This window comes from Triturus cristatus, chromosome 3_1, assembly GCF_964204655.1.
Source record: "Triturus cristatus chromosome 3_1, aTriCri1.1, whole genome shotgun sequence".
Lineage (NCBI taxonomy): Eukaryota > Metazoa > Chordata > Amphibia > Caudata > Salamandridae > Triturus > Triturus cristatus.
Genome location: NC_140583.1, coordinates 679,008,860 through 679,021,486, shown reverse-complemented (window position 1 = coordinate 679,021,486; position 12,627 = coordinate 679,008,860). Strand labels below are relative to the sequence as shown.

Here is a 12,627-nt window from a genome sequence, read left to right as displayed (position 1 = left end):
TGCAGGAACTGGGATGCAGTTACAGGGGGGCACTACATGCCCTTCCCCGCATGCACCCTAGGACCCCCTTAGTTGCCTCTCCGCAATCCTTTTCATGGCGGGCTCACTGCCATGAAAGTTGCTGTGAAAAGGCAACTCAGAATATGCTTGGGTGCTGCCGGCATCGGCACAGTCAGCATATTCATGACGGTTGCAGAGCACATGCCCAGCGAGATACTTGACTAGAGTGGGGGGAGAGACAACCTGCACTCCAAATTGTATCAAAAAAGTAAGTTATTTTAAAAAAACGAAAGGTGTAACTATAAACCTTATTGTCAAGGGTGCTGCCTATGTATGACCTGTTCAACCCCCGAACAGGCTACAAAATATAAGAACGCAGAATTTTCAAACAGAAGTTTGAACAAAGGCGCACTATACACCAGCCCTATAAGGTGCGAAAACTAAAGCCACATGTACAAATAGTGATGTGAATCAAAAGCGTCTGGAGAGTATACAAAGAGATAAGAGGTAAACACCACAGTACACCATAGGTAATCAAGAGGGTATAGAAACCAGCTGTGCAGTTTCTTTCACACTCTTATACTCCTGTCTTTTCAGCTGGTTTCTATACCCTCTTGACGCTTTTGATTCACATCACTATTTGTACATGTGGCTTTAGTTTTCGTACACTCGATTTGTTTTAGATTTAGCTGTTTGCACACTTTGAGCAGTTTCACTTCTCAGATCAGTCCTCTCTCTATGTTAGGCACATACTGACGCACGTTACGTAGTCCTTTCTCTATATTCACTACGGCATCGCTTTCGCACGGTTACACATCCTTGCTGCTGTTACTTTGAGCAAACTGAACCCCGCGGAGGAACTGTGAAACATATTGATGCAGGGAACACAGTGCCATGGCACTCACTATTTGATTAGTTCTCTAGCAGAGATAACTTTCGGTAACTCATGTACTCATTGCTGCCCTCATTATTCACACAGACGCCTACGATACATCGTCACCGCAAACTTCCGGGTTAGCGGTGCACTCTATGTGCATGCCTTTGGCAAACAGCGGTTAAGTAAGTGGGAACCCTTTACATTCTCTACATTGAACACTTTGAATCTTTTTGACCTTGGATGCCAGACACCCTTAGGTAATACCTCTGTTTGTTCCCCTTGATTCCTTCAGTATCGTCAGTTGGCAACAAAATATTCGTGTTTGACATTTTCAAGTGTTCAGAGACTTTCGGAGGTGAGCCCTCCCATCACATTTATTTAAGGATACCACGTCATATTGGTGTATTGGGGATTAGTGGAAATTACGTAGACGCTCACTCTCTCTGGCCTTTTACACTGCTATGTTCATGTGGTTTCGGTGGCCCTTCACAATAAATCCTTTTTGATGTTTTTTTTCATGCTTATCACACGAAGCGCATTTGGGCATAAATGTTAACATTTGTCTGCATGTTTTCAAGTGCTCTGTTTCAAAAAAGTTTTGTTTCAGATTACCGATAGTGTTTGTTTTATTACCAAACATGTAATTGGCTGGTATAATACTGGATGTTAAGGCTTTAACAATGTTATATGTGTATACATTACTTGCTTTTCACATTATACTTGTTTGCATCTCAGAAACGAATTTTATATATGAATTATATATATATACATATACATATGTATTCTTTCAGCATTCCCCTGACGAAGGTTTTGATACCGAAATGCATTGGGACGCCATGACGTTGTTTTGAAAGCATTTATTCTTTTGAAATTTTCGGAACAAGAAAATAAAGAAGATTCTTGACTTCTGCTTTATAGACACTTGTGAAGTTTTGTTTGAAGAGCATTGACACTCGCCATGTAATATGAACTGACCTCTGACATCGCAACCTTCATGAGTTCTATTTCGTATTACAACATTGTATTTGTTTTTCATTTGACATTGTTTTTCATTTGACACTGTCATTCAGTGTTTGGACTACATTATCACACGCAATTCATTGTATTAGTATTCTGATTTATTGATTACTTGCTAAAATCAAGCTACATTGAAAATTCGCACCTTATAGGGCTGGTGTATAGTGCGCCTTTGTTCAAACTTCTGTTTGAAAATTCAGCGAGATACTTGATCATGGAGGAGTACGGCGGTCCAATGGACCGCCGTACTCGTCATAAGGCCCTACGTTTTTAGGGCACACATTCTGATATGACACAAATGCAGTATCCTGTTAAACAACCATTGCCAAAGTTAGGTTTTAATGTGTTAACACATTCAACTCTAGGCAAGCACAAGTGCACACTTGTACATCCCCATGTTTGAATATGTTAGCATATTAAAGTCAGACCTGTTTGCTTTGCCAGGGCTCGTTTATAATGGATGATTGTCAATTAGTTTTGTCCTTCATGTGGAAAATATTTTCCTATCCTGTTTAAAATGGTTTCAGGGGGGGCGTGGCCAAGATGGCGGGGTGAGCGGACGCTTCCTCCCGTAGCTCCTCCGGCCCGGCCAAGCTTGAGCCCTTTTCTTACGCTTTTCTCCCCCTGCTGCGGCTCAGCGCGGGAGAGGAGAGTGGCGGAGCATCAGGGGTGCATATTGGTGCTGTTTTGGTTCGGATCGCCTCGGGGGGAACCCCCCCAAAAGTTCGATCGAGTTCGAGAGACGACGGCGAGCCCGAGGGGCGGAGCGCATTGGAGTGCTGTCCGGACACCTCGGTTGGGCCTGGTGCTGAAAGTTGCGATTTGGAGGGGATCTGGCCCGCCGCTCGACGGAGATCGAAGGAGCCTTGCGGGAGAGGACCCGACGGGGCGGAGGGCTTGAGACGGGCGCCCCGGCACTCGGACTTGTGACGGCGACACCTCGCACTGCGGGGGCCCCTAACCCCTAGCCGAGGTACAGCGGACTCCCTGATGGGGTTGGACCATCTGGGCCCTGTGCGTGACGGACTGGGGCCGGTGGTGGAACTTATTTGACTGTGGGGTGCTTCAGGGGCCCCGGTGGTGTCGTCGGGCCTGGTCATTTTGGCCTGCTCCGCCCTGCCGCCATTTTGGCCCCGAAGGAGCAGTGGTGGCAGCCTTCGCCGGAGTCCTGGCTGCTGGATGCAAGTGACCCCCGCTGCTGCTGGGCTGACTCTCGGAGGGATGTGCTGATGAGACCCCCCCACTGCGGCCCCCTTGGTTGTCTCGCACGGGCTCCTGCGGCTGACGGTGACCGGACTGGGCCGCCATTTTGTCACCTGTGACGCAGCGACTTCGCTCGTGGGGGATACCCACGGCGAGTGCTTGCCGGCGGCTGAGCACCCCTGGGGCGCCTGGATCTGTGCTCGACTGCGGAGCTAGCGATGTCTGGAAGAGGCGGCCCGAAGAAAGGGGACCGTACCCTGCCGGACATGCTTGGCAGGGCCCAGCAATTGCGGGACAGGACGCAGCCCTCACCGGGGTCCTCCCGGGCTCCGGCGGATGTGACTGGGGGGGAGCCACCCGTCACGAGGGCCTTTATGGAGGAACTGTTTAGCTCCCTCAGGGAGGACTTCCAGACACTGAAGCGGGAGGTGGCCAGTGAGGTCCGAGAAGTGCGCAGGGAGGTGGAGGGCCTTGGCGAACGTGTTGAAGCGGTGGAGACGGAGGGCCAACATCGAGCGGAGGAGATAGTCCACCTACAGCAGGACGTTCTCCGCCTCCGGGAGCAGTGTGTGGAGCTCCAGGCCCACTCTGAGGACCTTGAGAACAGATCTCGGAGGAACAACATCCGAGTGCGTGGTGTGCCGACTGCGGATGAGGGGTCCGATCTGAGGGGCTACCTGCAGGCCCTGTTCCGAGGGATCCTGGGGGAAGCTGCGGACTTTCCCATCAGCATTGATAGGGCGCATAGGGTCGGCCGGCAGCGCCAGTCATCGGCACCTCCACCGGACATTCTGGCCTTCCTGCCTGACTTTCCACTGAAGGAGCGCATCATGGCTGAGGCCCGCAGGAAACAGCCCCTGACTTTCCGGGATCGGCCGGTGGCGCTTTACCAGGACCTCTCCGCCATCACGCTGCAGAAACGCAGGTCCTTTAGGATTGCCACTGACTTTTTGCGCGAACACGAGACGCAGTACTCTTGGGGTCACCCCTTCCGCCTGATTTTTCGGTGGAATGGGGTGTTACACCAGCTACGCTCCTTGCAAGACATTTGTGGTGTCCTGGGGCTCACGGCGGCGGAGGAAGAAGGAGCTACGCCGTCGTGGAGGTCCTCGGAGAGACGGAACCGGCGGAGGTCAACGAGGCGGCGCTCAGCGGCCAGCGTGGGGCGTCCGGACTCCCCTACCATCAGGGCGGACATGGCCGACGCTCTGAGGGCGGCGGCCGGGGACTCGACCGGCTCCTCTGGCGTGGCCTTGACGGCCTAACACACACTCCGGGGGGAGATGTCTTTAGCTTCTTTACATGCTTGGTACGGGGCAGGGGGGTGAGGGGGAGCGGATGGAAGAGAGTGGCTGGACGTCCACTTCGTTCTTTTCTACGGACTTGCCCGTCTTGGGGCTTGACTGAGACAATGGGGTGTTTGAGTTTGTGGGTGGCTAGTTGCCAGGGTTGTGTTTGGGGTGGGGGAGGGGGTTGTTTTGGGGTTGGGAAGGTCCCGTCCGATGTTGTCTATGCCCGCTTTGTTTTGGCTTGTCCCGCGCGGCGGCCCCGCGCGCCCCACCCGCTGATTCCCTGCCCATTGCATGGCGCTCCCGATCCCCGCGAGGAATGCCGGGCCTAAAGGTGGTGACCCTTAATGTTCAGGGTCTGAATAACCCGGTGAAGCGCAGAGCGATCCTATCGTTGCTGGAGGGGACGCAGGCGGACATTTGCTTTTTGCAGGAGACACACTTATTGCCCCGAGATTGCCATAGGATGCGCTCTGCCAGGTTCCCTACCCAGTTCTTTTCCTCGGCAGCGAACAAGACGGCGGGGGTAGCCATTCTCCTAGCGAGCTCCTTTCGGGGGGAGGTTTTGCATAAGTGTGCTGAACAGAAGGGGAGGCTCCTTGCGTATCGCATGCGCCTGGGAGGCATAGCATTTACGGTCGGCTCCGTTTATAGCCCAAATGATCACCAAGAGCGCTTCCTGGACTCCGCGCTGGTGGATGTCACTGCTTCCCCCGACCGCCACATTATCTTGGGGGGGGACCTTAACATTGTCTTCGATTCTGTGATGGACAGATCGGCGCAGCGCTTCCCGCAGACGGGGGAACTGTCCCAGGCTGGGAGGGCCCGGATTGCGGAAATGGACTTGCACGACCTCTGGCGCTCCATGCACCCCACGGATAGGGACTACTCTTATTTCTCGCACGCACACCGAACCTACTCACGGCTGGACTACCTCCTGGTGAGTGGACCGATGCGTGCCGCTGCCACGGCGGCGGACATCGGGGTCCTGACCCTGTCTGACCACTCCCCAGTCACCGGCGTTTTCCAGTGGCCGGCGGCCTCCCCCTCTCGGGGGGTGTGGCGCCTCCGGGATACCCTTCTACACAAGAAGTCGGTGGTGCAACGCATCGGGGAGGTCATACGGGACTATCTCACCCACAATAGCAACACTGACACCTCGCAGGCGACACAGTGGGCGGCATTGAAGGCAGTCCTTCGGGGGGAATTTATCTCTATCTCTGCAGCTGAAAATAAGGAGCGGCAACTGAAGAGGGATGAGCTGACAGCTCAGGTCCGGGAGCTTGAGCAGGTCCACCGCCGCACGGGGGCGCCGAGGGTGTGGAGGCAGTTGAAGGCAGCGAGGAAGCTCCTGTCGGTTCTGGATCTTGACAGGGCGGAGTATGCCGCCCTACGCTTGAAACATGCCTACTACACTGGGGGGGACAGATGTGGCAAGCTCCTAGCACACCGGCTCCGGGTCGCGCAACAGCGTAGCGTTGTGAAAGAATTGGTGGGCACGGACGGGGGGGTTGTCTCCGGGGACGCGGAGGTAGCGGAATCTTTCCGCGGCTTCTACGAGGCGCTGTATGCTGAGGAGCCCTCCTCGCCACGGGATGCCGACGGCTATTTGGAGTCGGTGACCCTCCCGGTACTGGATCCGGCTCAGGCGGACCACCTGGAGCGGGACATCCATGTTGAGGAAGTGATTTCCGCTATCGCGCGGCTGAAACATGGCAAGGCCCCGGGCCCGGACGGGTACACGTCGCTATTTTACAAGACTTTTTGCACGGTTGTGGCCCCTGTCCTTACTCGGCTATTTAACTCTTTCTCCGAACCGGGAGCCATCCCTCCGGATCTCCTGAGGGCGACGGTCGCGGTAATCCCGAAACCTGGGAAGGACCGGGCCCTCTGCGGCTCGTACCGACCCATCTCGCTTTTAAATGTCGACCTAAAGTTGTACACGGGGATTCTCGCGTCCAGGCTGAGTCCACACCTCCCCGGTCTGGTGGAGGCGGACCAGGCTGGTTTTGTGCCCGGCAGACAGACGGTTGACAACACCAAGCGGGTGACGCATGTTCTGGAGAAGGCCTCAAGGATCTCGGGGGAGCGGATGTTGCTGTCCGTCGATGCGGAGAAGGCCTTCGACAGAGTCCACTGGCCGTATCTTGAGCTGGTCCTCAAGAAATTGGGAATCGGCGATAAGTTCCGCACCATGGTATTTAACTGCTATAAGCATCCTTCAGCGTCGGTGCGGGTCAATGGGTGTAGCTCCGGTGGCTTTGCCATCGAGCGCGGCACGCGGCAGGGCTGCCCTCTTTCGCCGCTCTTGTTTGCCCTCTACATGGAGCCGTTTGCTCAGAGGATTCGTAATAATCCGGATGCTGTCGGGGTCCGGATGGGCCAGTACGTCCACACCGTCAGTCTCTACGCGGATGATGTCCTGTTGACCTTGGACGACCCTAGGAGGTCGCTGCCTGCTTGCCTCCGGGAGCTGGACGCCTTTGCGGGGGTGGCCGGCTTCAAAATGAATATGAGCAAGTCGATGGCGTTAGACGTGTCCCTGGCTGCGGATACCAGGAGGGATCTTCAGCGGCTCTTCCCCATGCAGTGGTCCTCGTCCACGGTGCCGTACCTGGGGATCCTACTGGCGCCTACATTACCGGAGATGGTTACGGCCAATTATGCCTCCCTCAGCAGGAAGATCAAGGATGAGCTTGGCCGCTGGAACAAAGGCCTGCTGTCCTGGCTGGGGCGAATCGCGGCGGTCAAGATGACGGTGTTGCCCCAGATACTATATCTTTTCCGGGCCCTCCCGCTCCAGCCCCCGGTGGGCTGGATACGACAAATGCAGGCTGACATCTCCCGCTTTGTCTGGCAGGGCCGCAGGCCACGCATGAAGAGGGTCCTCTCCACGCTTGCTCCGGAGGCGGGGGGTCTCGGTATTCCAGACCTCCGTAAGTACTTTCAGGCGGCACAGCTACGCTATCTGGTGGAGTGGAGCAGGTGGGAGTCCGACAAACATTGGCTCTTCCAAGACCAGGCAGTGGCGGGCCGCACCTTACAAGAGGTTCCATTCCTGCGCCGCGCGCATCGCCCCCCTAATCTTTACGCTTCCTTTGTTACGCGGGTCCCCCTGCGTGTGTGGGACGCGGTCTGTGAGGCCCGGGGCCTTACCACCTTCCCTTCGCCGCTCACGCCCATTGTGGGCAACCCGGACTTCTCCCCAGGGATGGAGCCGGGGGTTTTCTCCCACTGGGTGCAGGCGGGCTGCAGGGCACTCTTCCAGATCTATGGCCCGGAAGGAGTGGTTCCTTTTCAGCAACTCCGCCAGGAGTTCGGCCTGACGGAGCTGGACAGATTGCGCTACATGCAGGTTCGGCATTGGGCCCTCCAGCCCCAGGTGCGTGCCACGGCCGCCCGTCCAATTACACCGTATGAGAGGTGGTTGGCTACTCGGACCTCCGACGCTAAGCTAATTACCGATCTGTACAAATACCTACAACCCCCGCCGTTTCACTATTACAACCCGGGGAGGGAGCGCTGGCACAGGGAATTGGGCAGGACACTCAGCCACAAGGAATGGGACAAAATTGCGTATCGGGCGCGGCACTCTGCATATCACACGGGCCTTACGGAGACCTTTACTAAGGTGTCCACATACTGGTACTACACCCCGGAGAGACTGTATGAAATGCATAAGCACACTGACAGGGGGTGCTGGCGGAGCTGCGGGCAGGAAGGTACCCTTTCACACATTCTTTGGGATTGCCCAGTGCTGACCGCCTACTGGAAGGAAGTTCTGGACGAGGTGGATAAGCACTTTGGGATAGAGCTGCCGCGACTCCCGGCGTATGTCCTGTTGGGCCTCCCCAATGACCTAATGTACCCACTGAAGTCCCGTAGGGGTAGGCAGATCGCAATTGCGCTGGGGTCTGCGGTTCAGAACATTCTAATCCACTGGCGCACAGCCACCGTCCCCTCCATCACCGGTTGGTTGCATAGGCTTTGGCATGTGCTGGGGATGGAGAAGCTGTCGCTTACGGTTGCGGGGGAGATAGACCAATTTGAAGAGCTGTGGCAACCCTTTCTAGCGCTGCTGTCCACTGAATTCCGGGAGCTCACCTGCCCGAGGTATCTTAGGCTTCTCAGGCTGACGCCGCCGGTGACCCCGGTGGACTAGTTTACATGTGAGGCGGGGACCTCCCAGGGAGGGGGGGGGGTGCGGGGCTTCCTGGTGAGGATTACTCTGGTGCGGGACCATAGGACGGGGGGGGGGTGTGGTTTTTTTTTTCGTTACTGGGAGGATGGGGGATGGGGGGGGGGGGATTGTGTTCTGTTGAGTCGCTGATGGCTTTCATTGCTTAGATTTGGGGTGTCGGATGCGCGGGCGGGGTTCCATAGCTTGTATTTCTAGCCTTCATTTACTGTGTTTTTCCCCCTGACTTACTGCGCTACCTATTGCCAACCCTCTGGAGTTGCACCCTTTTTCTTTGACTGTATTCCATGTATCCTGACCTCCTATCCCCCTCCCCCATGGTTTGTTTTTGTTTCAATAAAAACGTTTTAAACATAAAATGGTTTCAGGACCCCATGCATTGATGAGACTATTTAGTTTTTATGAACTTGATGAAGATACGGATGACAGAGAACTGGTGTTATAGGTAATTAACTGTTTCATGTGATCTACTACAATCAATAATTGGAATACCATTATGATGGTTTATAGAAATATGTTATTGTCCCTAAAATGAAACAAAAAAACTGTTTAATTTTGTGATTAACTGTCCAGAACTTAATTTTACTGTTTTCAAAAGTGAGGGCTTTCATCATACACATATTTTGTATTAATGGCTATAGCTGAAAGGGCTTACACTCCCTGCACTTCCATGTTTTACTCTGAAGTAACAAACCAAATGCAGTGTTCACATACTTTGTTGTGTTTTGTTTGCAGAGGAAAAATGAAGAGAATCGCCTTTCAGTTCACACCGTACAGCTGGGTTAAATTTGAATGGAAACCTGCATCTAACCTTCGTAGATGGTTAGCCGTCTGTGGCATCATTTTTGTAGTAAGGAATTTTACTAAATAATATTGACAAGTTTATAATTAGTGGAAAGTACTTTTAGTGTGGTCGTTTGAAAAGTGCTATGTTTCTGTACATTTCCATTTCCTTTTAAAACAGCATGGTAGGTTAAAAAAGTAGCAGAAATCACCATGGGATATACTCATACTATGGGTGCGGGCGCGTGCATCATGTTCGGTTTAAAGATGGTTAAGAGACAATGTCTGCTCTGCTGTCCTTACATACCAGCCAAAGTTGACCGACATATAGAGTGAGAAAGACTAAAGCTGGAGGACCTCATCTTGGAAGTGGTTAACATCTCTAGTGATGAATGGCTTTGCTGGCTGGAGCCAGAAGCACCACTACAAAATATGGATCGTAGAGATTGTGGTGCCACTCTGCTTTGGATCTGCCAGAAGCTATGGCAGTTCAGTCCCAAAGAAACAAGTCACTCCATGCAATTTGAGCAGTTGCAGGAGTATAGGAAAATGTAGGAAATTAAATACCAAGAACTAACAAGTCTTTTGTGTTTTTGCCTCTTCATCATATATCGTTATAGGACATGGTCATGATAAATCCATTATACCCGGTAGGGCAGTGACTGTCCCTGGGGAGAAAATTTAAAAGGAGTAAATTGGCACTGTGTTGTCCTCACTCTTCTCCTCGGGGGTGATGTCAGTCTCCAGGGAGATTAAAATACAAGGAGTGTGGTGGCGCTGACTATTTCTCCCTGGGTGGCCTCTAGGGCAGTTCCCAGGGACATGAAAATAAAAGGAGTACAGTGGCACTCAAATGTAATATTTCTGGGAATTCTCATTTTAAACATAATCACTAAATAGTCCTGCCCACATGTAAGATCCTGGACCATTTTACAAATTATATATGCTACTTTGTACATATGCACAACAGCATAATATCTTTCTGTAGAAAGGAGCAGCACAATAATGAAAGTATGTATGTTTGCAGCTTATAATAGGCTAAAAAAATGACCTAATTCAATTACAATTTATAACAAAACATTCAATATAATAAAGTAGTCGCCAGTTACATCAAAGGTACTAGAAAAAATCTTTCACAAACCTTTTTTTTTAAAGAAAAACAAAAGGGAATGAGGGGCAGTGTTTGCAGATGGACTGCAATGTAAAAGCATACAAAAAGTGACACTGTGCCTATAAGCGCCTCACTGTTCCCACTGTATCCCATCATGCCACACAATTGGCAGTTAATTTATTTTATTTTTAGTGTTCCTGGGGCACAGAGAGCTGCCTTTTTTGGCCATTTTTTTCATTGGAAATCTGTCCAAACCTAATCTACTTTTCTGATTCACGCTATCTTTTAAGACTACAAGTCTATTTAAATTTTTTTCTGATAGAAAATATTTCTTTTTTTGTGCCAGGTCTAGGAATTTAATCATGGCTCTTAGGTTTGGGGTGATGGAAGAGTCCCTGGAGCACTGCCTCAGGGGAGTTCATTATTCGGAGGCTGATCGTAGACAGGCGCAGAGGGCAGGACCATAGCATATAGAGAAGGTCTGCATCAAAAAGAAAACTTATGGGGCATCCTGCGCTGGGGCCTAGAAAGATTGTTTATCCAGGCTGGTGTGAGATGGGCTTTGTTTAGAATATTAAATTAAATGTATTTAAATCTGGACCCTCTAGACACTTTAGGAGGCTATTCCTGTATTTTATTTATTCCAGTATTTAGCCGGGTCTTCCTGCCAAGTATTTTTGAGGGGTAACCTGGACCTAGTAATCGCTCACCCCATGTGCCAGAAACATAGTGTCTTGTATACATGGTGCATCGAGGGTGGTGCAGAAAAGGGTGTGCAAAGTGTATATGATGTATTAATTTCTGAGAAATTACCTGTGAGGGAGATCATAATCCGCTACCAGGGTGTAGAAGTCCATTAGCTTGCCATTAAAAAATAATTTGCTGGTTGTAGAGAGTCCAGTAGCATGCCAGATTCACAAGTGTCCTGGTCGCAAGCATCCTGTGTTGGTTGCTATACCCAACAGGTGCATAGCACATGCAAAGGATGTCACTGTGCCAGCCAGTCTGTTAATCCGAGCTAGACAAGCCACCGCTTTGTAGAGTAAACCCTCAGCATCCAAGCGAAGGGAGGGGAAGAGACGGTCATTTTATAAACCTTCCTTAAAGTCTGCCATCGAGATCGCTGTTTCTTATAGGGAGTATTCGGAGAGTCAACAAGCTGTCCATTGCTGCTATGCAGCTAAGTATTAGCGTTCAAAACGTGGGAGGGCCTGACCTCCTGCATTTACCAGAAGTTTCAGTATGGTGAGGGACACACTGTGTTGCCCTGTCCCCCAGAGCAATGTGATCAAGAATAAATCCTGTAGTTTAAAAAAAGAATGCGGGAAGACTAGTAAAATAATAAAGAAAACGAGGTTAAACAACCATTTTCACCAAAGCCACACAATCTATCACAGACCGAGGTAAAGATGACCAAAACATGATATGGGCTTGAAGCACTTGAATCGCTTTGCCCGGATTTGCATTGTGCAGATCTTTAGGAGCATTATATTTGTTGATTCCTAAATTTTGAAGTGTGACCATTTTGAACTGCAATTTGGGGTCCATCGGTGAATGGTGAAGATGCCTGCAGGTTTGTTGTAGAGGAAAAATACAGGACTTCCCCTAATTCACCTTGAGGTCTAAGAGGGTCGCAAATTTGGTGAAACCCTGTATTATATTGGATAAGTTGAGGTTCGAATTGCAAGCAAACAAAAGACGGTTGTCACTTTATAGCCATACTATGTGGGCTATACCTCGAATCTGTATACCTCAGGTTACCCCATAGCGGCGCAGGCAGACTGCCAAGGACGCTATAGTCATGGTAAATCGCAGGTGTGAAAGGGGGCTACTCTGTCAGGACAGAAATACATTTCCCAGTGTATACCTTAACCAGGTGGGTGGGGGGAAACGAAGGGGCAGAATATGATATTCAAATCCATTTACTCCAATAGATGCCCATACCAAATAGTCACAGTACCCCATGCATATAAACCTAATGCAAGGAATCAAATGTTTTCTCTACATCCACTGCTGATTCAGAAGGCTTTGTTGAATTGAGCTGCAGATTTGCCACTAACATGCCACAATCACAGAAGATTGAGGGAAGTGTTACAACCCAGTACGAAGCCAGCCTGGTCTTCATGGATTATGCCCAGTAATTCTGGTA

At 51.1% G+C, this 12,627-nt stretch overlaps 1 protein-coding gene across 2 annotated transcripts in view; it reads left to right on the top strand.

The window, feature by feature from the left end:
• PTDSS2 (phosphatidylserine synthase 2) overlaps window positions 1-12,627 on the top strand; it is a 426,270-nt gene that overhangs the window by 246,423 nt on the left and 167,220 nt on the right. For both annotated transcript variants that reach the window (XM_085644752.1, XM_085644754.1), the window contains one exon: window positions 9,320-9,434. In XM_085644752.1, coding sequence (XP_085500878.1) covers window positions 9,320-9,434 — 115 coding nt within the window. The remainder of the gene's footprint in view (window positions 1-9,319; window positions 9,435-12,627) is intronic.